The following is a 26,885-nucleotide window of genomic DNA, read 5'->3' as shown; positions in this document are numbered from 1 at the left end:
TAATGATTATTATTATTACTATTATTATTATTATTATTATTATTATTATTATTATTATTATTATTATTGAAGGAAGTATAATTTCGAAAATAAGAATAAAACGTGTGTATGTGTTGCATAAGTTTGTGGGAACCTCCCCTTGAAAGTGACAGTTCAGTGGGGGCACCGAGGCATCAAGGTAGCACAAATCAGCACGGGAATCAACCGGAAGTTTCTTTTTGTTCCTTTAAAATAAAACACATGAATTTCGCTATCTCTTGAGGTCTACGTTTTCCAAGTGAAGACGTGAAATAATTCCAGTGATATAAATATAAATTAGCAATGATGTTCAGTATATGTATGATTAAATAGCAACAACATCAGTATTATATGCATATTATTTCCATTCATGATATACATGTTGACATTATACAAAGCTATTTGGGTCGCTGTATGCAGGAAACACACACACACACACACACACACACACACACACACACACACACACACACACACACACTTTATTTTAAATAAAGTAAATAAAATTAAATATTTTTATTAAATAAAATTTTTTAATTATACCTTATCCAAATAAAATGATAATTTTATAATAAATTAAAGCTGGCTGCGTTTTATTTAATCCATTATTTGAAGATGTTGATAATAATAATAATAATAATAATAATAATAATAATAATAATAGTAACAATAATAATAATAATAATAATAATGATAATAATAATAATAATGATAATAATAATAATATTTATTTACCACCCGAAAATAAAATTAGAATCTTCCCTATAAATAAATAAATAAATAAATAAATACATTTTACATTGGGGAATAAAAATTTTTTCCGAATGAATTCAAGGTACTGGGTGATTTTATGATTCGCATGTTTTGAATAAAGTGCTGTCATAAAAACAAAACAATGCACTTTTTCCATTAATGACTCCATAATTCTGTATAAACAATAACGGACACTCCGCAGTTTCATTCATATCGACTTCATCATTTTAATTGTTGAAGCCTTGTCTTTTATTATGCAAGGTTGCGCCGGAAGCGGGTGGCTGCACGCTCTCGCGCTCCGACGCCGTGACGCTCTCGCGCTCCCGCACGTCGTCCAACACAGTGTGTTTGACAAAAGCTGCGAGCGGAACGTGTGCGGCGGTAATGGCTGCCAGGGAGAGCGAGGAGGAGAACAAATGAACCCGAGAGCGACTCGAAGGTAGGCGAGCGTGGGGCCGCCCGGCCCGGTACATGCGGTGGCTGTCCCCGGTACGTGTACCGTATTGTCCCGTCTGCTGTGGGGCTTCAGGTGTGTGTATGTATGTATGTGTGTGTGTTCACACGCACGCACACACGCACGGGACTATAACCTGTCATGCCTCCAGCGTGCCCCGGTCTGTGAGCACTGTGAGGCCGGAGAACCCGCGCTGTCCCCGGCTTACATAAGCAGGATGCCTCGGTCGGTAGCGGGGACCCGGACTCTTTGTTAGCCGCTGTTAGCCGCGCTCCGCCAGGCCACGGAGCTGGAGGAGCCTCTTAGCCAATCAGCTAATTAGCACTGTTAGCATGCGGGCGGGCTTCCGCTGTGTGTGTGTGTGTGTGCGTGTGTGTGTGTGTCCGCCCGCGTCCGGACGCTCCTTCTCCGGATGCTTTTCTGGAGGTCCCAGCCTCTTTTTTTTTTTTTGTCTGGAGGATGAAGTTGATGTGGAAGCAGGTTGTAAGTTGTGTCAGAGCGAGCTGAAGTTTGTGAGGCGGGTCAGGTGGAAGGGAACTGATGGAGGCTGACATCACGTCCCTCTGGGCCAAGAGAAAGAACACCGTTGTTCCACATAGGTCATAAAACTAAACCGTCTATTCAAGTTTTGTTTTGGGCTTCATTCCAAATGATATCATCATACGTTTTTGGCAATGATGCGTGTTTATTTCACATTGTGCAGCCTTACTTCCTCGTCCAGACCTTGTTTTGACAAGTTTCGCCTCGGCGATGCAACATTTTTCAATTGGAAACTGAAAAACTTTCAGTTTAGACGACGGCGGAGTTCAAAGCAATTTTTCAAAACCGCTCCCAAGGTGGCTCTTTATGAAAACGCTCAGTCTCCATTAAAACGGGGCGACGTCTACACACTGATCAACTTATAAGATTGTTAATAAGACACAGTCTGCAGGAGCTTTAAGGCACTGGAACTGCACACACACACACACACCAATACCACATTTTTCATAGGGTGAGTACAAGTACTTGGCTTTAGTTACTTGCTGATTCAGAGTGTCTATACCAGTACTTATTAAAGGCGATTAAGCCTTATTCGTACTGCAGACACTAACAATATGCTCAGGTTATGTTTCCACCTGCCTCTGCACAGGGCAGTGTGGCGTCTGTCTACGAACTGCATGTTCTGTCCTGCAGACAAGACTGAGGGACCGAGGTCACTGTATGTAGAAAACACACACACACACACACACACACACACACACACACACACACACACACACACACACACACACACACACACACAGTATCGCTGGTGAGCCCAGAGGTACACATGATTTATCCACCTGGAAAGATACGACAGTTTTAAACAGAAAAATCCACTTTTAAAAAGATTATGTTCTAGTGCTGGGCGATTTGGCCTAAAATATATATATATATATATATATATATATATATATATATATTTTAATTTGGCTTTCGCTTTAATTTCTTTTTTCTCAATGCACTGCCAACATCAGATGTGTTGTCAAAAGCAACTTTATTGCTGTGATTTTCCTCAGTTTAAATGTATATAAACAATCCCAAAAATATAAATTAAATGAGCTGCTGTCATTCAACAAATTCAAGCTTGAACTCAGGTTTAAGCAAAAGTGCAACAGCAACTACAGAAACCCACAAGGAATGGCACAAGGCAACATGAAAAATGCTGAAAAACTGGGGAGAAAAATTGTTTTTTAGCTACAAATTCAATAAATCAATAATTAAAAAAAATCTCTCCAGCCCTATTATGTTCAATAGTTTAAAATTTAATATTTCTATACATTTGATTTTGACTGTTTTGAGCCATAAATAAATTATTCAAGAAGAAATATTCCTGTATAAACAAATTGTGTTGTTAACAGTGTTCACAGAATATTGAGCTTGTAATAGAACTGAGTAAGCAGGAGGTGAATTTATTCAGTTTTGTAAACGTGTTGTTCCACCTGAAGAGAATGTCCTGCTCCTGGGATTGACCGACTGTCGGTTTGTCCTCCCTGATGTGTTTCTTCAGCTTTAGTCGCCGGCATCAAAGTTCTGTCTGAGCAGGATGGAGAGCGTTTGATGTCTGTCGCTGCTCGCTCGCTGTGCATTGAGTTGCAGGACGCGCTGCATGGGGCCGCACGCTCGTAAACGCCTTCGACAACGTAACCGGAGAAACTCGTAACTGAATCCATCTGGCGAGTCCGGGAGTCGGGTTAACGGCGTGAACTATGAGCCGGCCAGGGGGGGTCACCTGGGACGTCCTCATGCTGATTCTGGAGCTTCGGTTCAGATCTCCTGCAAACGCGTGAGAACGAATCCCTGGGGAATGGGAAACGATGCAGGAGGAACAAGCAGACGCTTCAGGAAACTAGGAAGCAGCTGTTTGGGTCTGTAAAGAGGCGTAATTAAAGGGCCGGGGGTTAACCGGGTTCACACAGGAGTCTGAAAACAAGTCGGGAAGCGCGCTGCCTGGGTTTTCTGCCATGGCCGTGTCCATGTTCTCCTGGGATTTAGTAGTTTTGAGGCGAGTCTCCTGTAAGGGCAATCAAACTTTGTCTTTCCATACGAAAAGACCAACGCCGCCAACTTATGGCCTGACGTGCTCACTAGCTCGTTTTCTGCCATCTCAATGTGAACGGGCATCATTTTCAAAACGTCGTTGTCTAAACAGGCAAAAATTATCTGAAATAAAATTGCAAAATTGATGCGTTTTGACTTGAAACCTTGTGGTTCAATGAGGCCTTGGTTCCCGGGGCTGGGGCTGTACGGTGGACCCTGGTTTCCTGGATCAATCCAGGCTGTTTTCTAACTTCTCCACCACAGAAGTGTCCTCGCCTTCCGATTTAGAAATTCCTTCTGCTCAAACCGGGTCTACAGGTTGCTAACGTGTCAGTTGGGATCAGTGCCAATGGCAAACTTTTTGCAGCAGTACTTTCAGAGGTACTTAAGTTAATTGTTCCTAACACACCTGGGTGAAGGGTGTCTTACGAAGCCCAGGGGAACTCGGGGAAAGTTACGTGCAGCGCGGCTCTGGCTGTCCTTGTTGCCGGAGTCGAGTGTGGACGTGTCCTGGCACTCACTTGTGTTTATTTGTGGGATTTTTATCCGGCGTCAAACCGGTGTGGAGGAGTTTTTATGGCCCGTCTCGGCTCCGTCTAGAAACATCTGTCCTTGATGGAGATATTCTGGCTGCAGTCCTCTACCTGGTCGCCATGGGCAACCAAGGTCGCAAGGAGTATTGCAAGAAGCATTAGTACAATTTTTGACATTCTTAATGGAGGAATTAAGGAGGAAACCAGGTGTAGTCAAAGGTCAAACTTTGATTCTGGCTCGATCAGAATCAGAATCGTCTACAGTTTGCAGCCAATGAGCAGAGCTGCTGGCAGGAAAACACTTGTGGAGTCATTTCAGCAACAGTTAAGCAGACGAGGCTTCATAGATGGGAAATATCCGCAGGTTGGATTGGAAATTTCCGATCTTTGAATTATGTTTGCATCGGAACCCGATACCAATACTGGATTGGAGCGGCCCCGTCCCTCAATGCCAACTCCCAGGTGGACATCTAGAAATAGACGTCCCTGCATTAGTTTGTTGTTACGACAGCGTTTTAATCCAGAAGATTGTTTTCTGTTGTTCTACAGGTATTCCCGTCTCGGACCGCCTGAAGCCATCGAACTATGCTCACCCCGATGTTGTCTGTCCACAGTGAGGACTAGGATGGTCAGCAGCCAACCGAAGTACGAGCTGATCCAGGAGGTGGGGCGCGGCAGCTACGGCGTGGTCTATGAGGCGGTGGTGAAGCGCACGGGTGCTCGCGTGGCGGTGAAGAAGATCCGCTGCCACTCGCCCGAGAATGTGGAGCTGGCCCTGCGGGAGTTCTGGGCCCTGAGCAGCATCCAGAGCCAGCACCCCAACGTCATCCACCTGGAGGAGTGCATCCTGCAGCGAGACCAGTTGGCCCAGAGGATGAACCATGGCTCCAGCTCGCCGCTCTACCTCGAGGTGAGGTACCGCGCTGGTGTTGTCCTACCACTGCACTTTGGAGCAAAAACTTTCCACTTGAAGCAGCTGAACGGGAAAGTTGGGAGACATTGGCAGGAAGACAGGAAGTGAGATGTCTTGGGTTTTTGAGTTTATTTGGGTCTCAAAGTTAATATCCAAGTATTCAGACATCGATCCAAAATTCAGATAATCTGATCCAGCCCTAATGGACACTGGTATAAAGAGGCAGATTTCATTCTTTTGACTGTGTCACTTCAAGTTCACAGGTTTTATCTTGGTTTGCCGTGTTACAGACGAGTCTACAAGGTCTGTTGTTGATAAGGTGTTTCACACTGTTTCTTTTCTGGCAAGTAAGTTTTTAGAACATAAGGTTGACGTGTCGCGGTTCTTCCGTCTTTGTCAGAAACGCTACCCGGTGGTGATGTATGACGTGGCCTTTCATCATCTGGTGTTAGATGTGACACGTCATACATCATCACCAGGTGGTGTTTCTGATGGAGACGGAAGAACTTCGTCCAAACAAATCAAAGGTTTGGTTGAACTACAAGAAGAAAGAAAGTACTCGTGAACGAACTAAAGCAGAATGAACCGAATTGAACCAGAGTGTCGTGTATCCGACCGATTCGTCGCCCTCCTGTGGTTCCTATGTGACCATGAAATGCCTCCAGACCTCTCTGGACACATGGCCGAGGTTTCACAGTGTGTTTTAAGTGCTCGTGCTCTGAGCAAGCTTTGAGCAAACGTAGATAATCCGCCTTGTACACAGACACTCGTGATTGTAGCTGTATGTTACAACAGGAGGGTTGAGGGTCTGACCCCCGCTCACTCACCCTGACCAGCAACACAAAGAGCTTTGTGGTCAGCCCAAGTCTCGGCCAACTGACCAGAACAGTTAGTCATTTTGTATTTTCATCCTCAAACTTAATTCTGTTGTAATGCATGCTGTCGTAAACGTGAGTCATTGTGTTTCAAACCAGGAAAAGGTTGGGAAAGTTAGTCAGTAGGTCCTAAAAAAGTTATATTGAATGACAGTGCTGATAAAGAAGCTTTAAATCTTCGATGAGTCGATCTTCGAAAGTTAGAGGTTTTCTGTATCTGATGTTTCTTTACAGATGACGCCCTGTTTTTCATGTCTCCATATCGCTGAACGTTAATACGATACCAGTCAAACATTGAGCAGTCGAGCTGTTGGGCACAATGACGACATGAGATCCGGAATATTAGAGCTCTACAATGCTCAGTTTGGATGCCGTCTTAAGTAATAGAGTCCTCACCGTGGACCTTTGGTGTGAATTTAGAGACTAAAAACCTACAACTTGACACGTCGTTGTCGTTATTTGTGGCTAACCAATAGGCACGAGCTAACTAGCCTAGCCACCACAGGCTAAAGCAGCAGGACTTCCTCTTTCGGTCCGTACCAATCAATGAGCCGTGTTTCTAATTCACTTCCTCTCTGCTCAGTGTTTCACTATCCCAATGTGAAAGGACCCTCAAAATCAATTGTGAGTCTGAAAGTTTTGTTCAACATAAAGCAGCATCAACTCGCTTGAGGTCATCAGGAGGAACAGAATTATAAATGTCGTCGGCATCGATCACAATGCTGAAGACAAAACGCTCACGAGCTCATTGGAAAGAAGTAATCGGAGCACAATTCTATGAAATCTATAAAAGTGTGTGCAGGCCAGTGCTGGTGTGTCAGAGTCCTGCAGATAAGAGCAGGAGTGGCTCTGTGGCCGTCGGGGAGGAACAAGCAGAACGTTACAGCAGCAGAAATGGTTCATTAACACACCAGATAAGATTTTACCTCGTCCAGCCAGAAACCGGCTGGAGAGAGCTGTGGTAGGAAATAAAGGACGGGACATCTCTTTAAATACTGATGGGAAAGGTCGTCGTTGATTCTGATCACCTTATTCTTTCCTTCCAGTCACTCAGATCTTCGGTTATTATCAGCTTCATATACAGAACTGAGCGTTCGTTTTATTAACACCAGTTAATATTTAACTGGAAAAACTCCCTGAACCCGCGTCGAACCATCTGTGTATTTTATTATTTCTCGTCGCAGGAAAGCTGGACTCTCACTACTCACACTTAGATATTTGACGTTTGTTGACTTGTCAACATCAAGACTGAGCGTCTGCAGTGTTGTCATCCTCTGACCTTTCCTCACGGAGAGGGGAAGTTAAGTGACGTCATGCCGTCAGAAGCGAGGCTCTGCAGTATGAAGCGGATGTCGTTCCACGTCAACTTGAGCTGGTGTTGGCAAGACAATGAAAGCTGGTGACAAATTACAAGTGCCAGATGTTGGGAATGTTGCCATGTGATCTGCTGGGGCGAAGGGGTTTGTTCAGACTGTGGAGATTTATCATGTCAAAGTAAAGCCACTTTCGTTTTTACCGTGACTCATGACTTTATTATGAAAAGACTTGATTACACCTGATTTAGAAAACCAGTTTCATGTTAGGACTTTTTAGAGTTTACGCAGTGTTAAAGGAGTTTTTATTGTAAATTACTGACCTGAATGTTTTGGGGCCTTTTCTGACACGTTTCCATTATAACGGATGAGTTGGCAGAAAAATCTGAAAAACCTCTCCCGTCACTTCAGTGAAATGTTTCCCTGGTTTCTTCTTCTGCTGCTAATTGTCCCGTGTTCAACAACCGAATGCCCCAAGTGGTGGGGGGCAGTATTGCAGTCTCGTGGCCCACAGGGGCAGAACTGAAAGTTGCCCCATGTGTACATGTGATTGGTTGGCCACTTTTCTTGTAATTTAATCTAGTTTAAGTGGAAAAAGAAACATTTTTCTTTTTATCTTTATAGAGCTTAATGAAGTGTTATATAATGCAATAAAATACAAATCTAAAAAATGGTTCCCGCCGTGTTTAAAGTGTATCAGTCAATATTTGCAGTCTATGAGACTTTGGAAATTGTTCTCATCTAATGGAATCTAGGATGTGAGTGCTTTGGGTTGAAATGCACTTTATTTAGAGCAGGGGTGTCAAACATGCGGCCCGGGGGCCAGAAGTGGCCCGCCAGTGGATCTAATCCGGCCCAACATGTGGTTTTAATTTTTTTTTTTTAGTATAAAAATGAAAACTGACAGAGGCTGATGTAAAAACACTGCATTGGCAAAAATGACATTCAAAACCGCCCTTGGTCAGAATTTGACCCCCGACATTAATGCATCTGTGGAGGTCACACAACGCAACACCTTTCACAATAAAACAATGAGTCCAATTTATATGAAGTGATACTTTAGACACGTAAACTCAAAACATATTTCCAGATGATGACAAATTGTTTTAATCCTGAATAAAAATATGATATCCAGATCCAGATATTGTGTTTTTTTTTGTTTTTTTTACAAATATAATAATATCTGATAAACTTTAATATCTATTTCAGGATAGACTGGCAAATTCCAAAGCCTGTCTTCATGTTGAACCGGAGCTCCTGCTCTGAGACGTCAGTTTCTCACTCGCGGCCTTCCAACCGCGAAATCTTGAGCGTCAGATTGTCGATCAGACCACGATGGACGTCTTTCATCAAATCGCTTCACCAACAAGGAAGTGCTCCAGTTATGTAATTTAGTCTTTTAATTTCCTGCTTACTCAAGAATTCCGCTGAAGTCACCGCGTCATAAAGCTCCCAGTTGTTATTTGTTTCCTGTTGTAGAAATGTTGAGCCGTTGTGCTGCTGCACCACAACGAGCCGGTAGAACGAGTTTCCACCTTAAGACTGAAGATAACAAAGAGTCTTAGATTTTTGTTATTGTTTAATTTTTATGGGGGGTGTGGCGTCGGTACACGTCGCTATAATATACATGTGCAGCAGCAAGAGCTCAGTGTGTGAGAAAGCCTTTTCTTCTTAGTTCTGCTCATCCTGCACAACTCTGAGGAATGATTTGACTTTTTTCTTTCCGTTTTTATCTTGAAGTTGACTTTTGAAAACAAGTAATTGCAGTAACTTGTAACTCTTAATTTCCAAAAAAGGTTTCTTGGGACCTGAGGTTTTGTTTTGTCTCAACACGCACATCGTTGCTTTAGGAAATGATGTTTATTTACTATATTGAGCTTCATCAGTTCATGGGAGGAACATGCTCTATAATCGTCATCATGCTTCTAGAAAGAGGCTCATGAAGCAATGAGTTTTTCAATTAAAACTAATGTTTAATCATGTTGATTAACGTTACTGTGCTTTTTGGCTCATGTTTATTTACAGCGGGGCTTTTTTTTTTAAGTGTCGGTTCTGGATTAAAGAGGAGCTCCTCCTCCAGTCAACAGGAGTTTATTGAAATAGTAACAGTCTGGATCTCCGTTTCTGATGAAGCTAAGATAAACATTGGCCAGGGTTTTTGAAATGGTGGTCGTTAGAATTTTGTTTTCATAATAGTAACCAGTAACTACTTCAGCAAAACAGGAACTTTAGTCAAGACGAGTAAAAAACCCCAATTCTAATCAGATTAATCACAGGGTCACTGTGGATTCATTTAGATTAATCACAATTAAATGTCCTTTTTTTTTTTTTTTTTAAACCTATCTTGCAGCCTCAAGAAAGAAGGGAATATATTTGTCTACTTGGACAAACGAAATGCGTTGCCGGAGACGTCTTGGGGTTTTTTGAGTCATTCTGCACGACTCAACGATCCATCAGAAGCGTTTCATCATAACTTTGAGCGAACGTGTTGGATTGTTGAAGCTGCTGGAGCACAAAGGCTTTTCTTTGGTCTTGACGTGTCGCATCCCTGCAACCTGCAGTCGGACTCCACCCTTTTTCCAGCAACGGCTCAGTGAATTAAACCTTCAGCTCGATAGAATCAAGCTTGTCGTCGTCGGTCGCTGTGGTCCTTGTGTGGATTTACTGCAGCGACGGTGAAGCAGCTCTGTGGCCCACCGTTCTCACCACTTGATCCCCCTTCAGTTTAGTGTTGCACCACTAATGTCACGGTGCGACAATGTCTCGTTTGGCCTCGCCAGAAATAGTCCACAACTTAAGGAGCAATCACAAATCAAGTTTTGTTTTTGTTTTGTTGTTGCAACTTCTGACGAGTTTCTTAAATAAAAGCCAGTGTTTTCAATGGAAGAAAAAGTGAAGAAAAAGCCAACGTTCTTCTTTGAAATCCTTACAGTCAGATTTCAGTTCAGCTAAATTTGAGTTTCATTTTGCAAATTCAAGTTTTTCGGCATTTTTCGCATTCTGTTCTACCAATCAATCTTTCTGGGTTTCCATTGTTGCTGCTGCACTTTTGCTTGGACCTGGGTTAAAGCTGAAGTCTTTTTTTAATTATTATTATTATTCTTTTTAATTGACGCAAGTCTCCACCTCCACAACAGTCCTAGATGACATTTAGACGCCAATCTTCGAAAAAGAAAACCAAGAAAAAATAGCGGAAAGCTGAAAGCCGTCTAACTTACTTATCCAGGAGAACCTGAGACGAGGGACCTGGTAAGAGTAGACAAATAGAGCATGAAGATTTGAACTGTTAACGTCCCCTAATGAGGGACATCCTCCCACAGTTTACTTCAGTCAACCACGAGGCCCGTTGGAACCAAATCCAGCTGCAAAAAAGCTCCAGAAACCACCAAGCAAGTGTTTATATCGGGTTTTATTTACATCTTGCAGCGGAATGTTTCATTAAACTTGACTTTGTGTCGAGATTGTTGTAATTCTTGGTACTGATTGTGTGAGCTTTCAAAATCCATCACGGACACTGTGGTCACAACCAAGAAACACTTTGAAGTGTCAATTTAAAGTTATTACAGCGTTATTTTACCAAGAGGTGAAACTGGACTGCATGTGGCTTCTGAAGTTCAACTTGATTTAGTATTTATTTTGTATATATTAATGTATATATATTGTATACGTCTTTATATTGGTTCAGTTATGCGCTTTTAAACAAGAATGTTTCTTCCGTAACATATTATTTGGTGTTTGGGTTGTTCGATATCAACTCGCCCTACAATGTAGTATTTCGTCGTCCACAGTGCTTTTAGAGTACATCAGAGGTCGTCATGGCGTTTAACAAGTACTCATGTGTGTACTCTGTCATATGGGTGCGTCCCTACCAGGGAGCTGTGCGCTCGTTCTACAAGCGGCGGTTGAGGCGGTCCGTCTCGGAGGCGGCGGTCTGACCCGAGGGTTCAGATGTAGGATCCAGACTGACCGTCGGCCTCCGAGCGGCTCAACGCTGCCATTGTGAGGCTTTCATTCACTTTTCTGCAGCGCCAGCGTTGGACGCGTTCCCAGAATCCCCTTTATTGTCAGCTGCTTCTTTTTTTTTTTTATATCGCTCTGTAACATTCCACGACGTACTCACACAGGAGGAGGAGGAGGAGGATGATGATGATGATGATGATAATGGGGCCGAATTATCTGACCGCACCAACCCAGTCTATTGGTTCTGGGTCAGGGACTGGCGAGCGCCATGTCCAACAATTAGCAGGCGCTTTGTTTACAGCAGGGAGCAGAGCGCTACACTGGCAGTATGCCTCCATCACAAGCTCCAGTGTAGATTTTTTTTAACTGGTTTTAAATACCCCGGAAGGATTTTATTCAAGAAGTTTCCAGCCCCTCAGTTCATCGACGAGCTGCTTTAAAGGCCTAGTGAAATGTAAAACACTACTTTGCAAAAGACGATAGTTGGGCTACTACTTCTAAGGTTCCTCCGACTCTGCCCCACCACTGTTGTCGCATAACAAAGTTATTTGAATTTTGAATCTCCAGCCGAGGAAGTCTGGGGAATCCTTCTTCGTGGGCGTGACGTCAAGAGTTGTGCAGATCTCGGTCTGTTGTGTTTATATCAACTTGTTTCCCTCTTAAATATCCAAGTTATAACAGTGTTTTGAAGTTATAGTCGGCGTTTTATGAGCCTTGACGAAAGATTGAGCCTGGAAGAGACCGAGAGAGGAGAAAAGGAGCACAGGCGGCGGGAGCTGCTAGCTTGCACGGCTAGTAGGCGATCAAGTAACACCTGTACTCATCTTCTGTGATTCCGCGCAGTCGGAAAAGCGCTTTGCCATGATCCAGGAAGCCGGGTTGTTCTTCCAAAAGTCAGGACGCCTCAAAGCCTCAAAGGTGAAAACTGGCGGCTGCTGAGGAGACGAGGACGAAGCGTCTTCTGCTTCCTCCAACATGTTCCAGACGGGGTCACCGATGGCAGAACGACCCTTCTGTGACTTCTTCATCAATCACTGGGTTTGAAATGATGATGATGATGAAATATGGTTAAATTCAGCCTCTTCGTCGTCAAACCTCTGATACCGCTGTTTATCGGCTATTTTCTCGCAGATTGCCGTGTTTTAACATTTTACCCTTCGGCCAGTTAGCATAAAAAGGATCCTTGAAGCGACAGCCAGTGTGTTTTGGAGGTCGAATTTTCATTTCACTAGGACTTTAAGTTCACCGCCACTTGAAAACTCTTTCAGATTAGCCAGCTTTTCTAAAAATGGGTCTTTTTAACTTCAGTGTTTCTTTCCCCTAGAGCTTGGAATTCATCATTTGGAAGCTTTCACCTCTTTGGAAGCCACAGTTTGAGTTGTGTGGCATGACCAAAAACCACATTAGGACCTGCATCATTTATAAGAGCATCAGAGCGTCGTACCCACAGACCGCACTCTTTCTAGGGCACGCAACATTTTTAACCCCGAGGTATTTCAGTAACTGCAAACTCTGACATCACAATGAAAATCCCACAATTTCTCGGTGAAATATTTGCGAAGTGGACTTCAGTCCACCTTCAAGGTTGTGTATGAATTATTGATTACTGCAGTACAATACAAGGAGTTATTACCGATAGAAAAATACACATACGTTGCTATTTACTTTCGTAGTTTTTAGTATAAATGCAACAGTCGGTTGTGTCTCGGAATAAAGGATTGTGACCAGGGCTCTTCAGCCTTTATGACCAAAAGAGTGTTTTGTTTTGTAAAGTTGCAAAACAAGTTAATTATCTGGATTGAAGAAACAAGCTGCTGTCAAATTATAAAATGTGTTTGCATTCATTCAATGTCACAGTTACAGTTTAGCTGTATTCGATCATATTTTTAGCTTTTGTGGCCATTTTTTAAAGATTTTTTTTTTTGTGTGTGGATTTTTCTGCTTTAGTCTTTTTCTTCATCTTGGCTATTTTAGCTGTTTATAGTCACTCTGCAATTCCCGATGGTTCGAGCAGATTTTGTCGTACGAGCAAACCCCATTCTTGCAATTTTAGTCTTTTTAGTTTGGCCATGTTCCCTTGTATTATTATTTTCAAGTAATTTTAAAAGATCTCTTAGAAAATTTGTGAAAACTACAATAAAAATGTATTTACATGACACGTTCTGAAATATCCCGTGAGCCGCTAGAGAACCACAGGATGCCACTAGTATGTGGCGCACAGAGATGCACCTTTAAAGTATCAATAGACGCATATTGAAATCTGATTTTCAACACTGAAAAACATCAGACAGTCGGTCTGTAACGAGCTTTCTCAGTTTGACGTCTTCAAAACGTAATAATGTTCCCCTCCATCATTCTTGTGTAAACAAGGTCTTACTCAAACTTCATTAATACCTGCTGCAGTAAAACCACTGGAGCTGCACAGTGAGATACTTTAATCCCCTTGAATCCTCTGGACACTGTAAATATGTACCTTTTCCCCCCTCTGTTAAACACAGTTGGTCACACATTTCACATGTGTAACTCTCGAGTCTTGTTTTCACACGTTGGTCCAAAGTGAAGTTGACTGAATGTCTCAGATCCACCTGGAGTCAATCAAGTCTTGCCTCATGCAGTCATTGCAGATCAGTCATGTTCTTTTCATTATAGTCCTAATGTCTTTAGTCTGTTAACTCGTATTTTGAATGAAATCTGGAAAAACAAAACACGGACGGGGAAACTTGTGTTCACGATTCATGTTTTTAATTTCTACAGACTATTTAATTCAGTCAATATTAACTAATCGTTTTGCTTTCTTTGGGTATCACAAATGTTTGATTTGATCCTTGCTCCTCACGCTTCAGGCGTAACTTTGGGACCAAACCAAAGTTGGGGCAGTTTAGTATACTTGTTTCCACTACTTTCATGTAAATCGATGGACTCTACGTGCAGCACGGTCGTAGTAAATAGTTCTTTTGCATGTACACAAGTAGCTGAGAACAATTTTTGTACTATGGTTCCATAACACCCCAGTCCATATCCTCATGGGACTTGGTAGTTTTATTTTGACGGTCACCATAATGACAATCCAACTTGGTAGTTTGTCCACTAGAATGTTGAGGTTAATCAAAGTTTGATTGTGATTTTTAGATTGGCTTTTCACGATCATACAAGACGATGAACGTACAAGACGGCGTGGCGTCTATGCAAGTTCCAGTGTCGACCAAAAAACTGTTAAACTTTCCCGTTTCAGAAATGCTGCTTGTGGGACGTGCCGACACGATTAACCAATTAACTGTTCCGATACCCTTTAACGTTACGTTGACCTCGTGCCAGCGGTCCTAACGCTAACGTCTGCTCCCCCTGTGTTTGCTCTGCAGCTGGTGGAGACCTCTCTGAAGGGCGAGATCACCTTTGACCCCTGCTGTGCCTACTACTTGTGGTTCGTCATGGACTTCTGCGACGGCGGCGACATGAACGCCTACCTGCTGTCGCGCAAGCCCAGCCGCAAGACCAACACCAGCTTCATGCTGCAGCTGGGCAGCGCGCTGGCCTTCCTGCACCGCAACCAGATCATCCACCGCGACCTCAAACCGGACAACATCCTCATCTCGCAGGCGTGCACGCCGGCCGGCGCCGGCGAGCCCACGCTCAAGGTGGCCGACTTCGGCCTGAGCAAGGTGTGCTCGGCCTCCGGGCTCAACCCCGAGGAGCCCGCCAGCGTCAACAAGTGCTTCCTGTCCACGGCGTGCGGCACGGACTTCTACATGGCGCCCGAGGTGTGGGAGGGCCACTACACGGCCAAGGCGGACATCTTCGCCCTGGGCGTGATCATCTGGGCCATGGTGGAGCGCATCACCTTCGTGGACGTGGAGACGCAGAAGGAGCTGCTGGGGAGCTACGTGCAGCAGGGCTCGGAGATCGTCCCGCTGGGCGAGGCCCTGCTGGAGAACCCCAAGATGGAGCTGCTGATCCCCGCCAGGAAGAAGAGCATGAACAGCCACATGAAGCAGCTGATCAGGGAGATGCTGTCGGCCAACCCCCAGGAGAGGCCGGACGCCTTCGAGCTGGAGCTCAGACTGGTCCGGATCGCGTGCAGAGAGCTGGACTGGGACACGTGATGGACCCGCCGCCATCCAAGGACACGTCCGCTCCGGTTTTATTGTGTTTGTTTGTTTGTTTGTCGGGGGAACAATGATCCGGTCGTACCGAGGCTTCACCTTCATCCACTGTCCCAAGTCACATGTGGTCCTCTTCTCGCTGTGTCTTTATATTATGGGGGGGGGGTTTAGGTGGGACACCCACTGCTGCTGCAGCTTCGTCTCAGGCTAATCACACCACAGCTTCCACTTCCTCCGTACGCAATCGCTCCCACCGTGGCGGAGGAGCGAAAAGAAAGTGGAGCGCGGCGGTCAGACAGCTTGTCTCCGAATACCATCTCCTCCTCCTCGGTGCTAATCGTCACTCAATGCAATACGAGACGTCGTCCTGTGATTTTTACAACGTTCGTCGTAGAATGTTGTCAGAGCCTCGTTCGGCTCTGACGGAACTGTGCGTTTAAAGAAAACCAACAACAGCCTGGTCGTTACCACCAGCAACAATCTTTAGATTTGAGTCTACTTTGGCATCAAATGCGGAAATGAAATCTCAGGTATTATAAATATACAGTACGATGGTATTCGTAGGCAAATGTCTTCTGTCGTGGTCCAGTGTTGCTCAGAAGTCTTTGGAGGAGGCGAAAATATCTTTTTCTGTTTGTTTTGTCAGCTTCTCGGTTACATGGGTGGAGAACTTCTTTTTTTTTTTTTTATCAGCAAGCGGTCGCAGTTGGCAGTTTGTTTTCTCCTTCGTCCTCCTGCAAACGTCCAGATAAGCGAACTGGTCCGACTCACGCCCCGACCAGTTGACCAGAATGTATGAGGCTTGAGACCAGCCTTTATTCCACATTGAAAGAAAACAAGCCTTAAAAATACAGAGTCTGAAAGATTGTTTTTGGGGAGTTTTCGTTGGTGGCAGCGACACTGTGCTCTCATAGAGAGTCTCATATCGGACGTCTTGATCTGGGAACAGGATTCAACGTAACTCGCTGAAAAAAATGTCGTTCCAACTTGGGTTCCCGAGACGGTGGCGATGGTTTTCTAACAAATTGTGCAACCTGCTTCCAATCATGGATGATTGTTGATCAAATTGGTCGCGTTGCTCCAATCGTTTAGTTTCAGTTTCTATAAAATTCTGAGATTTCAGAGTTTTATATTACACGTTTTAACCTGTTGGTCGACAAAACGTTAACTAGTGACGTCCCGATTAGAGGACGAAAACAGTCCCAACAGCCTCTTGTAATATCGACTGTCAGTGTCAGGAGGTGAAAGCGTCAGAGCTTCGTTCAGTACGACCAGTTTGAACACTGGAGGACCGTCGAGGGTCCAGATCGATAGATGGCACTTTATTAATCCCCAGAAGGAAATTCAACTGGCATCAAAAAACAAAAATGGCAACCAACTCATTGCAATATCAGATTCAGGAAACGATGGAAGACGTGAAACCACCTTGCAGGTCAAAACGCATTAGAGGTCATCAAGTTATCACGATTGTCTGATCCTCAATTCTAAAGCGTTCTAAAGCCTCCGTGTGGTCCGACATACTTCAGTCAGTCTGAATGTTTGCTGTTCTTCACACCAGCACTCGTCTTTCTGAGCACAGTGTCGTCACGGCCGATTGGAACCAGGTAGAAACCGGTGGAAAATGCACTTCGGGGGTTTTTTTTAGAAACGAAAACTAAAATCAGGAAGCAGCAACAGGACTCGAAGTGACTTCCTAAACTAATCTGCTCTCCGGTGAAATCCTCCGATCTGTTTGAGTCGAAGCTGCTCTGAAGATAAGCGACGGTGACATGAATATTCACCTGGCATTTGGCAAAAGCACTTTTTTTTTTCTTTTTAGTTTGTATTTATTCCTCTTAACTACCTGCTGCGTTGTGTGTCGGCGAGGCCGGGTCAGGGCGCCGTATGGGCCGGGGGGGGTCTCCTGCCCGCAGTGACCTTTCACCTTCAGGGAGGAAACGAGAAGCCGCCGGCACGCCGACCTTCCACCGGGATCTCTCCACTCGCTGCGTTTCCTCTGACACTTGATACTGTCACGTTAAACTTGATCTCTTCTCACTGTGCCCCCCCCCCCCCCCCCCCCCACGGCTCGGGATCTTATAGTAATCCCTTTCTTCATGCTTCCGACAGGCTCATTCTAAGCCTATTAAGTTGTTGCAGCACTTGGCAGAGGATCACGCTCGAGACACCCCCCCCCACCCACCCCCTTTTATTTTTTTGCCTTTCAGGTCATACATAATGTGTGCACTTTTTAAGAAAAAAATAAGAACTGAGGAAATCCAAACAATCTTGGCTGCTCTCAAAGTCTTGGCAGAAAATCAAATTTCCTTCGACTTGTTGCCAACATGTCTATAAGATGGCCTTTAGCTCTCCCCCCTCGCGTCGAAGCTCGATTACTCATGACATGAGAACTAGAATTTGACTTTTGTTTCCACCCTGGATGGTATTGCACTCGGACGGATTGGCAGGAGCCGCGGTTCTCAAGAACCCGTACTCCGGTATAAAGGTCTGGGACTAATAAGGTCTGGTGATATTGATTAATTTAAACGTCTTGCCACGTCCGACTTGTCACAGGCCCGTGAAAAAGAAACGCTATAAACGCAGTATTAAAGAATTGAGAATGTTGGCGGCGTACGGACTGCAGGTCAGCCACTTGGCGTCCTCCAAGCTGGAAGAGCAACCCATGTTGGATGAAGCCGGGATCAGATTCCTTCCTTCCGAACACCGTACCTTCCTCAGAGGACTACTTTTTTCGAAGGTCTGTACCTTCCTCAGAGGACCTCAGAGGTCTGTACCTTCATGAGGAGGTCCGTACCTTCCTCGGAGGTCTCTAAAGACCGTACCTTCCTCAGAGGACTACTTTTCTCGGAGGTCTGTACCTTCCTCAGAGGACCTCAGAGGTCTCTGAGGACCGTACCTTCCTCCGAGGCTGCCAAACAGACGCTAGGTGTGGGTCGTTGAAGAGATTTCACCTTCTTGGTTTGTCAATTCCTTTGCACATGTGTAAATACTGTATAGGATCAACGGGGGACGAACAAGCTTCTTGTACATTTGACCGGACGTGCTCTGTTTTCAAGAGCCTCGATTGTTGGTCATGTAAATCGCTGTGACGGCTTCACATTATTTTAATTATTTTTTTGAGGGATTTTATTTTCCTGGGTGTCTGTTTACCTTGGGTCATTGAAAAGAGGATGTACCTTCAGGTGAATCCAGTCGCTGTGCTCGTGATAATTGTGCGTTTGTCATCGGCCTCTTGTTTGTGATGTTGTGTGAGCAAAATGCTGGTAAACCCGGCGGGTCAACTCTTCCTGTCTGGTACAATGGGAAGCGGGGGATGGTGTCCTCCGGAGACGGAACGAGTCTCCTTTTGGGGTTTTGTGGTTTTGTGGTCATGTCATCATGTCACAGTCACCTGATCCAGGGCCTTCATGCAACGTACCAGCTGCTCTGCTATAACCTGTAACCTGGACATGTACGTCACTGAGCGGAGGGAAGAGTGTTGGAAACAAACCTTCTTGTATTTCCTTTCAAACACTGTCTTCATCACCTGGGATCCGAGATGAGAACGCTTTCCACTGTGATTCCTGAAAGCAGGGCCTTCACACTCTGGGGTTCAGAAAGTTTTTTTTTTTCCCCACCTTGGTTGGTTTTGTTTGGTTCTCTGTCCTGTCTGGGTTGATCTGAATAGAAATGATCAATAGTTCTGCCACGAAGCACAACGGGAGCCACCGTTACAAAGATCGTTGTAGTTGTGAAGAAACCTGCAAAGTTCCTGATTTTCTGCATCAGATGGACATCCAATGTGGTTTGATCAAACCTAATTTGTAGAACCCGACTCTTATAGAGACAAACTGGACTGATTAACATTTGAGAGGATTCTCGGATTCATGTAGCTCAACGACTCCTTACTGCAGGTCTGTAAAGATCTGTCTTCTTGCGTCGTATGGTTCATCTAAACTTCAAAGTGTCTCTACAGCTTGACTCAATTTTCATAGTTTGAGCTCCAGATTTGCCGACTCCTGACACCGATTAGTTTTATTTGGACTCATTAGCTTCAGATTTCTCACTTTTTCCACCTGCATTTGGCAGCGTTTAATAGATTTGTTCAATAAACTTAAGAATCATGACAGATGGAAGAACAAATCCCATTTTATGACCACCTAATGCAGAAAAAGTCCAATTCCAATCTTCAGTGTTCTCGATGAACAGTTAAACTGATTACTGTGGTTTATAAAGAGAACTTTTTGTGTTCTTGCTGGTTGGTAAACAAAGTGAACCCCAGGGTGTGAAGACCTTCAGCCGTTTCTTAAAGGACTAATGACGGAACAGATCTGCTGCTACATGGACTCCATCCTGCTCGCTATTCACAGACGACTGGACGTTGTGTCAGACGTTTACGCTCGAAAGACGGTGACCAATGTTTGAATGCTTCCTCGCCATGGTGAGCCACAGGCCGCCGCCTGGAGGAAGCTGCTGCTCACATACCAACACCGAAACACAACAGTCGCCACTCTGCTGCTTGTTTAAGATGACGGGTCTAAATAACCATAAAACGACAGCATCCGGCAGCTCCTCGCCTTTCAGAAGAGTCTGATCACTGAATTAAAAAAAAAATCCTAAATGCACATTTTCTCTCTTAAAGCCAGAACAATGAATGTAGGCTTGAAGTGAAGCCATGGAGATACTTGAGTAATTGGGTACGAGTACATAAACATTGGCTGGAGAAATTAAATCTGCTTATTTTGCTCAGGTTTTAAGGCTTTCTGGTGATAAAATGTTCTAAATGAGTGTTTACTAATTTGACAATCCAGTTTTTGTCGCTACTTCTATTCCTTGTTTGTTTTTATTTTATTCTGGAACGAAAGGAGTTACTCCAGATATAGTATAGTAATCCCACGTGGCAACAAATCAGAAATGTGTTAAAAACTTGAGTCATCGTTGGACATATCAGATTGTCGATCGTCCAAACAAACACGATTGCAGGATACAATCGGCGTATATTCATCAGTAAAGTACAATTTTCCATAGATGATGGCTTGGGGAAAAAAAAAAAAAATTCCATTAACTATAGTAAATTTTATTACACCACCAGGCCAATCAGGATAAATTATCAGCAGAGATCAACTCTTCTCACAAGTTAAAATGATTTAATTACCTTCTGACTTGACAAAGAGACACGGATCCTCACCTTTTATCTGCTGCTTGGGTTTTATGGTATCGGCTGGAAGTCCTCTCAGCTGGCCTGTTCGCCCGTCAGTTTCTCAACATTCTTCCCAAACCCGTGTTCCCCCCCCCCCTGCGCCGCTCAGTGACTGAACCATTGGTGCTGTGAGTCCCGGGTCGGGGCGACGACACTTGAAGAACACGCCGTGATGATCTGAGCTCACAGCCAGACAAACCTCTGCTCTCACTTTTCTACCAAACCTTTGGGCTCCTGTGTCATTGTAAGATATTTTGAAGAGATTAAATGAAGTTTATGAGATGTGGGGTGAACGCCTGTCAATCACTGTTGGAATTGATGGATTTGTTTTAATAAAAGAATGGAGGAAAAAGGTGTCGTGGATGAAAGGAGGATTTAATCGGATGTTCCTGATTTTCAAAGTTGAATCAACTCAATGAATCACAACTGGTAAGTTATTAAATCACAAGCAAAGATTTGGATGAATGATATTTGACAATCTCCATTTGATTATTGTTTTTTTGTTCTACAGAGAAAGTTTTGATATTAACTTTCTGAGATTAAATCCTGCGGAATTAATTTGGTTTTAATTACTTTTATGCAACCTATTTAAGTGAGGTATTAGGTTGTCTTTACCACATGCATGGATCGTGATCTACAGTATTTTACACTTTGCCAGGCAGTTTCTAACTAGACTGCAGTTTATTACCAAAAGATGGGGGAAGATTTTCCACCAAATCAAATTTAATTGGGGCCACGAAACACATTGAATCTTTAAAATATGGCGGCCATAGCTTTTAATGTTTCATGTCAAAAGTCGCTTTATATATATAATCTTAATTGAAGACAGGTCCATTTAAAACCAAGAACATGGAGAAAAATATTTGCCAGTTCTACACACACTCACACATATAGAGAACCAAAATACAAATGACACACAAAAAATATACAGGCAAGAATATAATAAATCAGGAGTAAAAAAAAAAAAAAAAAATGAGTTGAAGTAGATTTAACAGTGGAAACGATACAACAGGCCAAAAGTGCAGCTGATATACAGTAAGAAGTTTATTTTACAATTCCGTAAACATGTCATTATTACATTTTCAACTAATGTGAGCAGTCTGAGCCTTATTTTCCAGCACCTTTCAGTCAATGTTGACATTTCAGGATCAAGAGTTTCGCCCCAAAGTGAATAAACGGATTGTTTACAGTCATCACTGATGCTAATGCTAAGCTAACGATATTCAATCCGTGAAAAGGGAGGTTTCATCGAGGTGAAGCTGAAGCTGGTGTTTGTGCTGAACGAGCTACGATCCACATCCCTGTGAATTCCAGCGCAGCTTTATCTGAAAACACTCCCGTAGATGAGGGAAGAAGTGAGAAGCAGCAGCTAAACGAGCACGGAGGCGCGTCCAGGTGAAACCGGAAGTGGTGGTACGTTTACTGTGACGTCACGAGAAGAGTAGGTTTGATTTGAATCACCTGTTTTATCAAGAGGAGTGGCTGCGGGAGGCTGGTTTCCTGGTTTTCCATTCATGGAAACTCTCCAGAACGAACTTGAACTGTAGTTCCAACTTGTCATGTGGGGAGGAGAAGGTAAGTGACGGAAAATTAATAAGCTTATTATTATCCTGCAACCCTAAATCTGTTAGAGATTTGTTCCAGCAGGGTTTGCCTTCGGTGAAGTGAGCAGTCACCAAAAAGCTCTCCTGCCAAAGGTGTGTCAGTGAATGGAAGTTCTGTGAGACATCCTGATGAGTGCAGGGAATTAATATTATTATAATGGATATTGCGACCCCCCCCCCCCCCCCTACAGGGCAGCAGTCTCTCCATCCTGCCCAGCACAGTGTCGCAGCTCCTGTCTGCAACTGCAGTCAACCAAGACACCTTCTCTATCCATGACTTAGAACTCAGCCAGGTACCAGCAACACTTTCATTTGTTCACTTCATCCTTCATCTTAAAGTTATTGGATTTGCTTTTGTGTTGATGGTTTTTCCTCCCCAAGAAAACGAGCTAATAATAGTATTCAAGGAATATAATAATAGTAATCAAGAAACCCGTAAATCATCCAGATGTTCACGTGCTGTGAGACAAATCAGATTAAGAAAAAACACAAAGTCTTCCGCATCAAAATAAGTGACTGGGTTGACGGAGATGAATGTCACTTGATAGCTGAATGATTTTTATTTTGTTGTTTCTAACTTTAGGTTATTTACAAATTTGTAGGGAAAGACGTTTCCCACTTGACGTGTGACGACATACAGTTTGATAGGATCAAAGAAATGTGATTATCCTAATATTTAAGGCTCCGTCTAAATGACAGTGTTTCACGTGAAAATGCATATTTGCGATTTTGTTGTTTACACACTGAAAATGATGCAGTTTTTCTGTAGCGCCACAAGGGGGTGGTGTTGGTTTGTTTGTTGTAATAAAACCACACATGCACTCAGAGAACAATGGGCTCTCCACATTAACAGCGAACACGGACATTCTAGTGGACAGACCACCAAGTTGGATTGTTATTACGGTGACTGTCAAAATAAAAGTACCAAGTCCCAGGAGAACATGGACAGGGAGTCGTGACACCACGGAGGAAACTTTGTGATTGTCCAGCTACTGAGCATGTGCAGAAAAGCTATTTACTGCCGCCATTGTGCACGTGACTAGTAGCAGCGTTTAGTGTTGTCAAAAAGATCCACTTTCTGAGCCGTTTTCAAAAAGTTGTTTTCGGTGGCTTGGAGCACTGTGGCCATGTAACAGAAATCCGCAATGAAAGGTTTGTGTTTCACTTGAAAACATTGTGTATAAAGGGGGCTCATATTTTGTACTTTTGGTTACAAAACAAAAAAGAAAGATTATTTATTTTCAGAGCTTTTAATTGTTTTAGCTTTGCTCGTTAAATATTTGTAGGCAATATAAAGAATATTGAATAACTTAAGATAACCTAAATTTGTGTCATTGATTATATTTTGTATGGAGGTAAACTACCTCTGTAAACGTCTGAAATATCAGAAGTAAAAGATATCTTGGGAAACTTCTAGTGTCATTTGATTGTTTTGAAATCATATTCAGTGACTTGGTTTGGAAGACATTAGTCAACTGAAATGTTAGAAATAGAAGAAATAGAAGGCTTGAAGATCAGACAATTTGTCTCTAATTAATCTGAAACTACATTTTAAGACATCAATGAATAAAGAGATCAATGAACTTGCATTGAATTCAGTGTTTTATTTTTACTTTCTTAAAGGGGTCGTATTCAAAATTAACTTTCAAACGGTTTTCCAGCAGTACTAATCGTCCCCGTACCTGGAATGACGCCCCAGAAGTGAAGAAAGTGTGTCCTCTCTCTCGCTGCTTTGTTCCAGTTTTTAAAAAGTGTGTTGCTCCAAGCAGCCAATCAGAAATCAAACCCTATATAGTGTCATCGGGGGGGTTTAGCCAATCACAATCAAGGTAGGCTCCTCCCCTTTGACTCCTCCCACAATCAGGCAGCTCTGCTCTGGCACATGGCGGCACCAGAGGAAGTACTTCCTCCTCTTCCCATAGATGGGCGTGTGTGGGCGGAGCCAGTCCAGCTCACAAAGATGCAGCTCCTTTGATCAATATGAAATACGACCCCTTTAACTATACCAAGCTAAAAAGTCTCAAGTTGCATTCTGGTCCTCAGAGCAGCTTTTGTTCTTCCGCCTCCAGGTGTCTCTGCTGGGCCTCGTCCGGGGATTCGCTCCGTTCGTGACCAACGTGCAGTACTCTGTGGACGACATGACCGGCCCGCCGCTGGTGGTCAAGCAGTGGGTCAACGCGGAGGTCAGGGTTCGGGGGGAAAAAGGCACAACTTGACCTTTTAATAATCACTTCAGTGTTTTTTTTTTCCTTTGGAACCTGCAGGAACCGTTAAAGGCGTTCCAATGTCAAGGGAAGTACGTGAAGGTCATAGGAAGTCTGCGCAACTTCAACGTAAGACGGCGACGTCGTCGGGCCGTCCAGTTGAAACGCGGCCACAAAGTGACTCCCGCGTTTCCCTCGTAGGGTCAAAGGTTACTGCTGGCGATGGACGTACGTCAAGTCACCGACCTGAACGAGATCACGTCCCACATGATGGAGGTGGTTCAGGCTCACATGCAGCTTTCTGGAAAGGTACCTCTCCTGCTGGAAACACACACTTATGTGTACCGGAATCCTCAATGTCAAGAAATCTGATTAAAAAAAAAAAAACGAAATGTTGACACTGCATCCAGAAACTCAACGTTCGCGCAAGACGACTGCTAGACGAGTCTGCTGTGTGTCGTTCTGTCAATGCAGATGCTGGACGTGAACATGAACGCCAGGAAGCGCGGCGTCGGACCTCCCGCACACAGCTCGCAGCACGGCTTTTCCACCGTCCAGGAGCAGGTCGGTCGAGTCTGAAGTGGCAGGATCACCGCGCCTTGACTGTCTGATCAACACATTGATGAAACGGAGCAGCACCGCATCGAAACCGACCACCTGGATATGGATAAGTCGCTCTGATTGGCTGTGGATCCTTCTGATGACATGTGCTATGCTAACACAACCGCGTGAAAGGGGAACCTTTTGAAAACGCCTCCCAAGGTGGACATTTTGGAGAATGCTCGGTCTCCATGGGGCGGGGGGGGGGGGGCAATTTTTTGAAAACGCTGCTACTTTACATGCACACCATGGCTCTAGTAGCGAGTAGTTCTGCACATGCTCAGGAGAGCCAATCAGAACAATGCTTCCTCCAGAGTGTCATGACTCCCTGTCCATGTGCTCCTGGGACTTCGCACTTTTATTTTGACAGTCACCGTGATAACAATCCAACTTAGTCGTGTGTGTGTGTGTGTGTGTGTGTGTGTGTGTGTGTGTGTGTGTGTGTGTGTGTGTGTGTGTGTGTGTGTGTGTGTGTGTGTGTGTGTGTGTGTGTGTGTGTGTGTGTGTGTGTGTGTGTGTGTGTGTGTGTGTGTGTGTGTGTGTGTGTGTGTGTGTGACTGCAAGTCCTGACTGAGGGTTGAATAAACCCAACGTTAAACTTGTGGCTGTGAAATAAAAAACAAAAGCGTGTGTTCCTACCATGTAGCTGCTAATGCTCAGTGCGTTATCACAATGCACACGTTCAAATCAAGCAACACGTGTTGATTTGGGAAGGGAAGTTAATTTAAACTCTTGTTCTTATTCTTATTTTGACTTTTTAGTAAATTGCCAGTGGAAATCGTCTGACTGCAGCCTGTCGACGGTCGTTGTTGTTGCGTCGATGGTCATTGTTGTGTTCCCGCTCGAGGTGCTGGAGGAGATCCGGAGACACTCGGACTGTGATTATGGCATCAGGTTCAACGAGCTGAAGACGAAGCTGAACTTCATCACAGTCACTGACATCAGGTACTTTTTACACATTTAATCTTTCTACTTTAGATCAGCAATTACATGGACATAGAAAAAAATAAAAGGTAATTAATGAGTTAATAGTTGTTGGAATATGTCATGAATTAATGTTCTTATAACTGCTAAATGAAAGCAGGAGAACATAGAAACAGTTTTACACTCAATTGGATGTTAAAGTGTAAAACTGGCTTCTTAAAATTAATTAAATGTCTAATTAAGTTGTCTTACACTTTAAACACAAACCGTGTGTAAAATGGGTGTGTTTTGTGTGTTAATTACAAATAAATAGCTTTGGATTGTATAATTTTTTTATTTGATTTACACAATTTTTTAATATAAAACCTGTAAACTACATGTTTTAAATATTTTTTTTAACGTCTGATTTCATCTTAAGATCAACATGCATTTCCTGTCGTGGAAACTTAATGAAATAATTGTTTCTCTCTTTAAGTCTTCGTTTACACGACGACGTTTCAAGTGAAAAATGCACAATTTTTTTTTGCATTTTGTGGCAACATTTTTGAAAATTCCGCAGTTTTCCTGTTGGGCCACTAGTGGGAGCTGTTTTTATACAACACCACCACCGCTTGTTTGCAATTCCGTCTTCATAGTTTCGTTCCACTCAGTATCTGTAGTTCGGGAGGAATAGAGTGTCTGGAAAACGTTGTTGTTTAAACGATGCCCGAGTCGTTTTAAGGCCCCGCCCACACCCTGAAATCCCGCCTCCCACTTAGTTACGCCACAAAACCAAGCGTTGGTTTTACAGTGTGAGCGGCGGCGGACGTTGACGTTGAGGTGTCTCCCGCAGGACGTCCTTGACCTTCCTCCTGAACGAAGGTCACGTCTTCACCACCGACGAGCTTCACTTCAAG

The 26,885-nt window shown here is 43.7% G+C and overlaps 3 protein-coding genes across 6 annotated transcripts in view; 2 read left to right on the top strand and 1 right to left on the bottom strand.

Annotated features, from left to right (window-relative positions):
• The window catches only part of rpl15 (ribosomal protein L15), a 249,507-nt gene that overhangs the window by 99,819 nt on the left and 122,803 nt on the right, over positions 1-26,885 (bottom strand). The window lies entirely within an intron of this gene.
• Positions 1,077-20,952, top strand: pdik1l (PDLIM1 interacting kinase 1 like). 3 transcript variants are annotated; one of them, XM_080516382.1, is made up of 3 exons: positions 1,077-1,210; positions 4,932-5,227; positions 14,738-20,952. In XM_080516382.1, exons 2-3 carry the CDS (start codon positions 4,943-4,945, stop codon positions 15,476-15,478), a joined length of 1,026 nt encoding a protein of 341 aa, XP_080372508.1. In that variant the 5' UTR covers positions 1,077-1,210; positions 4,932-4,942; the 3' UTR covers positions 15,479-20,952. The 3 variants fall into 3 exon arrangements, with proteins under 3 accessions (XP_080372508.1, XP_080372509.1, XP_080372510.1); XM_080516383.1 differs by having other exon boundaries at positions 1,161-1,260; XM_080516384.1 differs by lacking the exon at positions 1,077-1,210 and adding an exon at positions 4,697-4,779.
• On the top strand, positions 22,174-25,214 carry LOC308145056 (replication protein A 32 kDa subunit-A-like). Of its 2 annotated transcripts, none has more exons than XM_080516385.1 (7): positions 22,174-22,232; positions 22,302-22,354; positions 22,453-22,554; positions 24,331-24,444; positions 24,526-24,594; positions 24,667-24,774; positions 24,940-25,214. In XM_080516385.1, the coding sequence occupies exons 1-7, from the start codon at positions 22,217-22,219 to the stop codon at positions 25,042-25,044; spliced, it is 567 nt and encodes a 188-aa protein (XP_080372511.1). In that variant the 5' UTR covers positions 22,174-22,216; the 3' UTR covers positions 25,045-25,214. The 2 variants fall into 2 exon arrangements, with proteins under 2 accessions (XP_080372511.1, XP_080372512.1); XM_080516386.1 differs by having other exon boundaries at positions 22,189-22,232; positions 22,305-22,354.

The sequence above is a fragment of the Blennius ocellaris genome (assembly GCF_963422515.1).
Source record: "Blennius ocellaris genome assembly, chromosome: 20".
Lineage (NCBI taxonomy): Eukaryota > Metazoa > Chordata > Actinopteri > Blenniiformes > Blenniidae > Blennius > Blennius ocellaris.
This window is presented reverse-complemented; position numbering and strand designations above follow the sequence as displayed.

What these genes read in the sequence shown, in the direction of transcription:
- pdik1l (XM_080516382.1), top strand. Translation starts at nt 4,943, where the DNA reads ATGGTCAGCAGCCAACCGAAGTACGAGCTGATCCAGGAGGTGGGGCGC. An exon ending in GCTCGCCGCTCTACCTCGAG is followed by an intron (nt 5,228 to 14,737) that starts GTGAGGTACCGC and finishes TTTGCTCTGCAG; the next exon opens with CTGGTGGAGACCTCTCTGAA.
- LOC308145056 (XM_080516385.1), top strand. An exon ending in GAAGTCTGCGCAACTTCAAC is followed by an intron (nt 24,595 to 24,666) that starts GTAAGACGGCGA and finishes TTTCCCTCGTAG; the next exon opens with GGTCAAAGGTTACTGCTGGC. An exon ending in ACATGCAGCTTTCTGGAAAG is followed by an intron (nt 24,775 to 24,939) that starts GTACCTCTCCTG and finishes CTGTCAATGCAG; the next exon opens with ATGCTGGACGTGAACATGAA.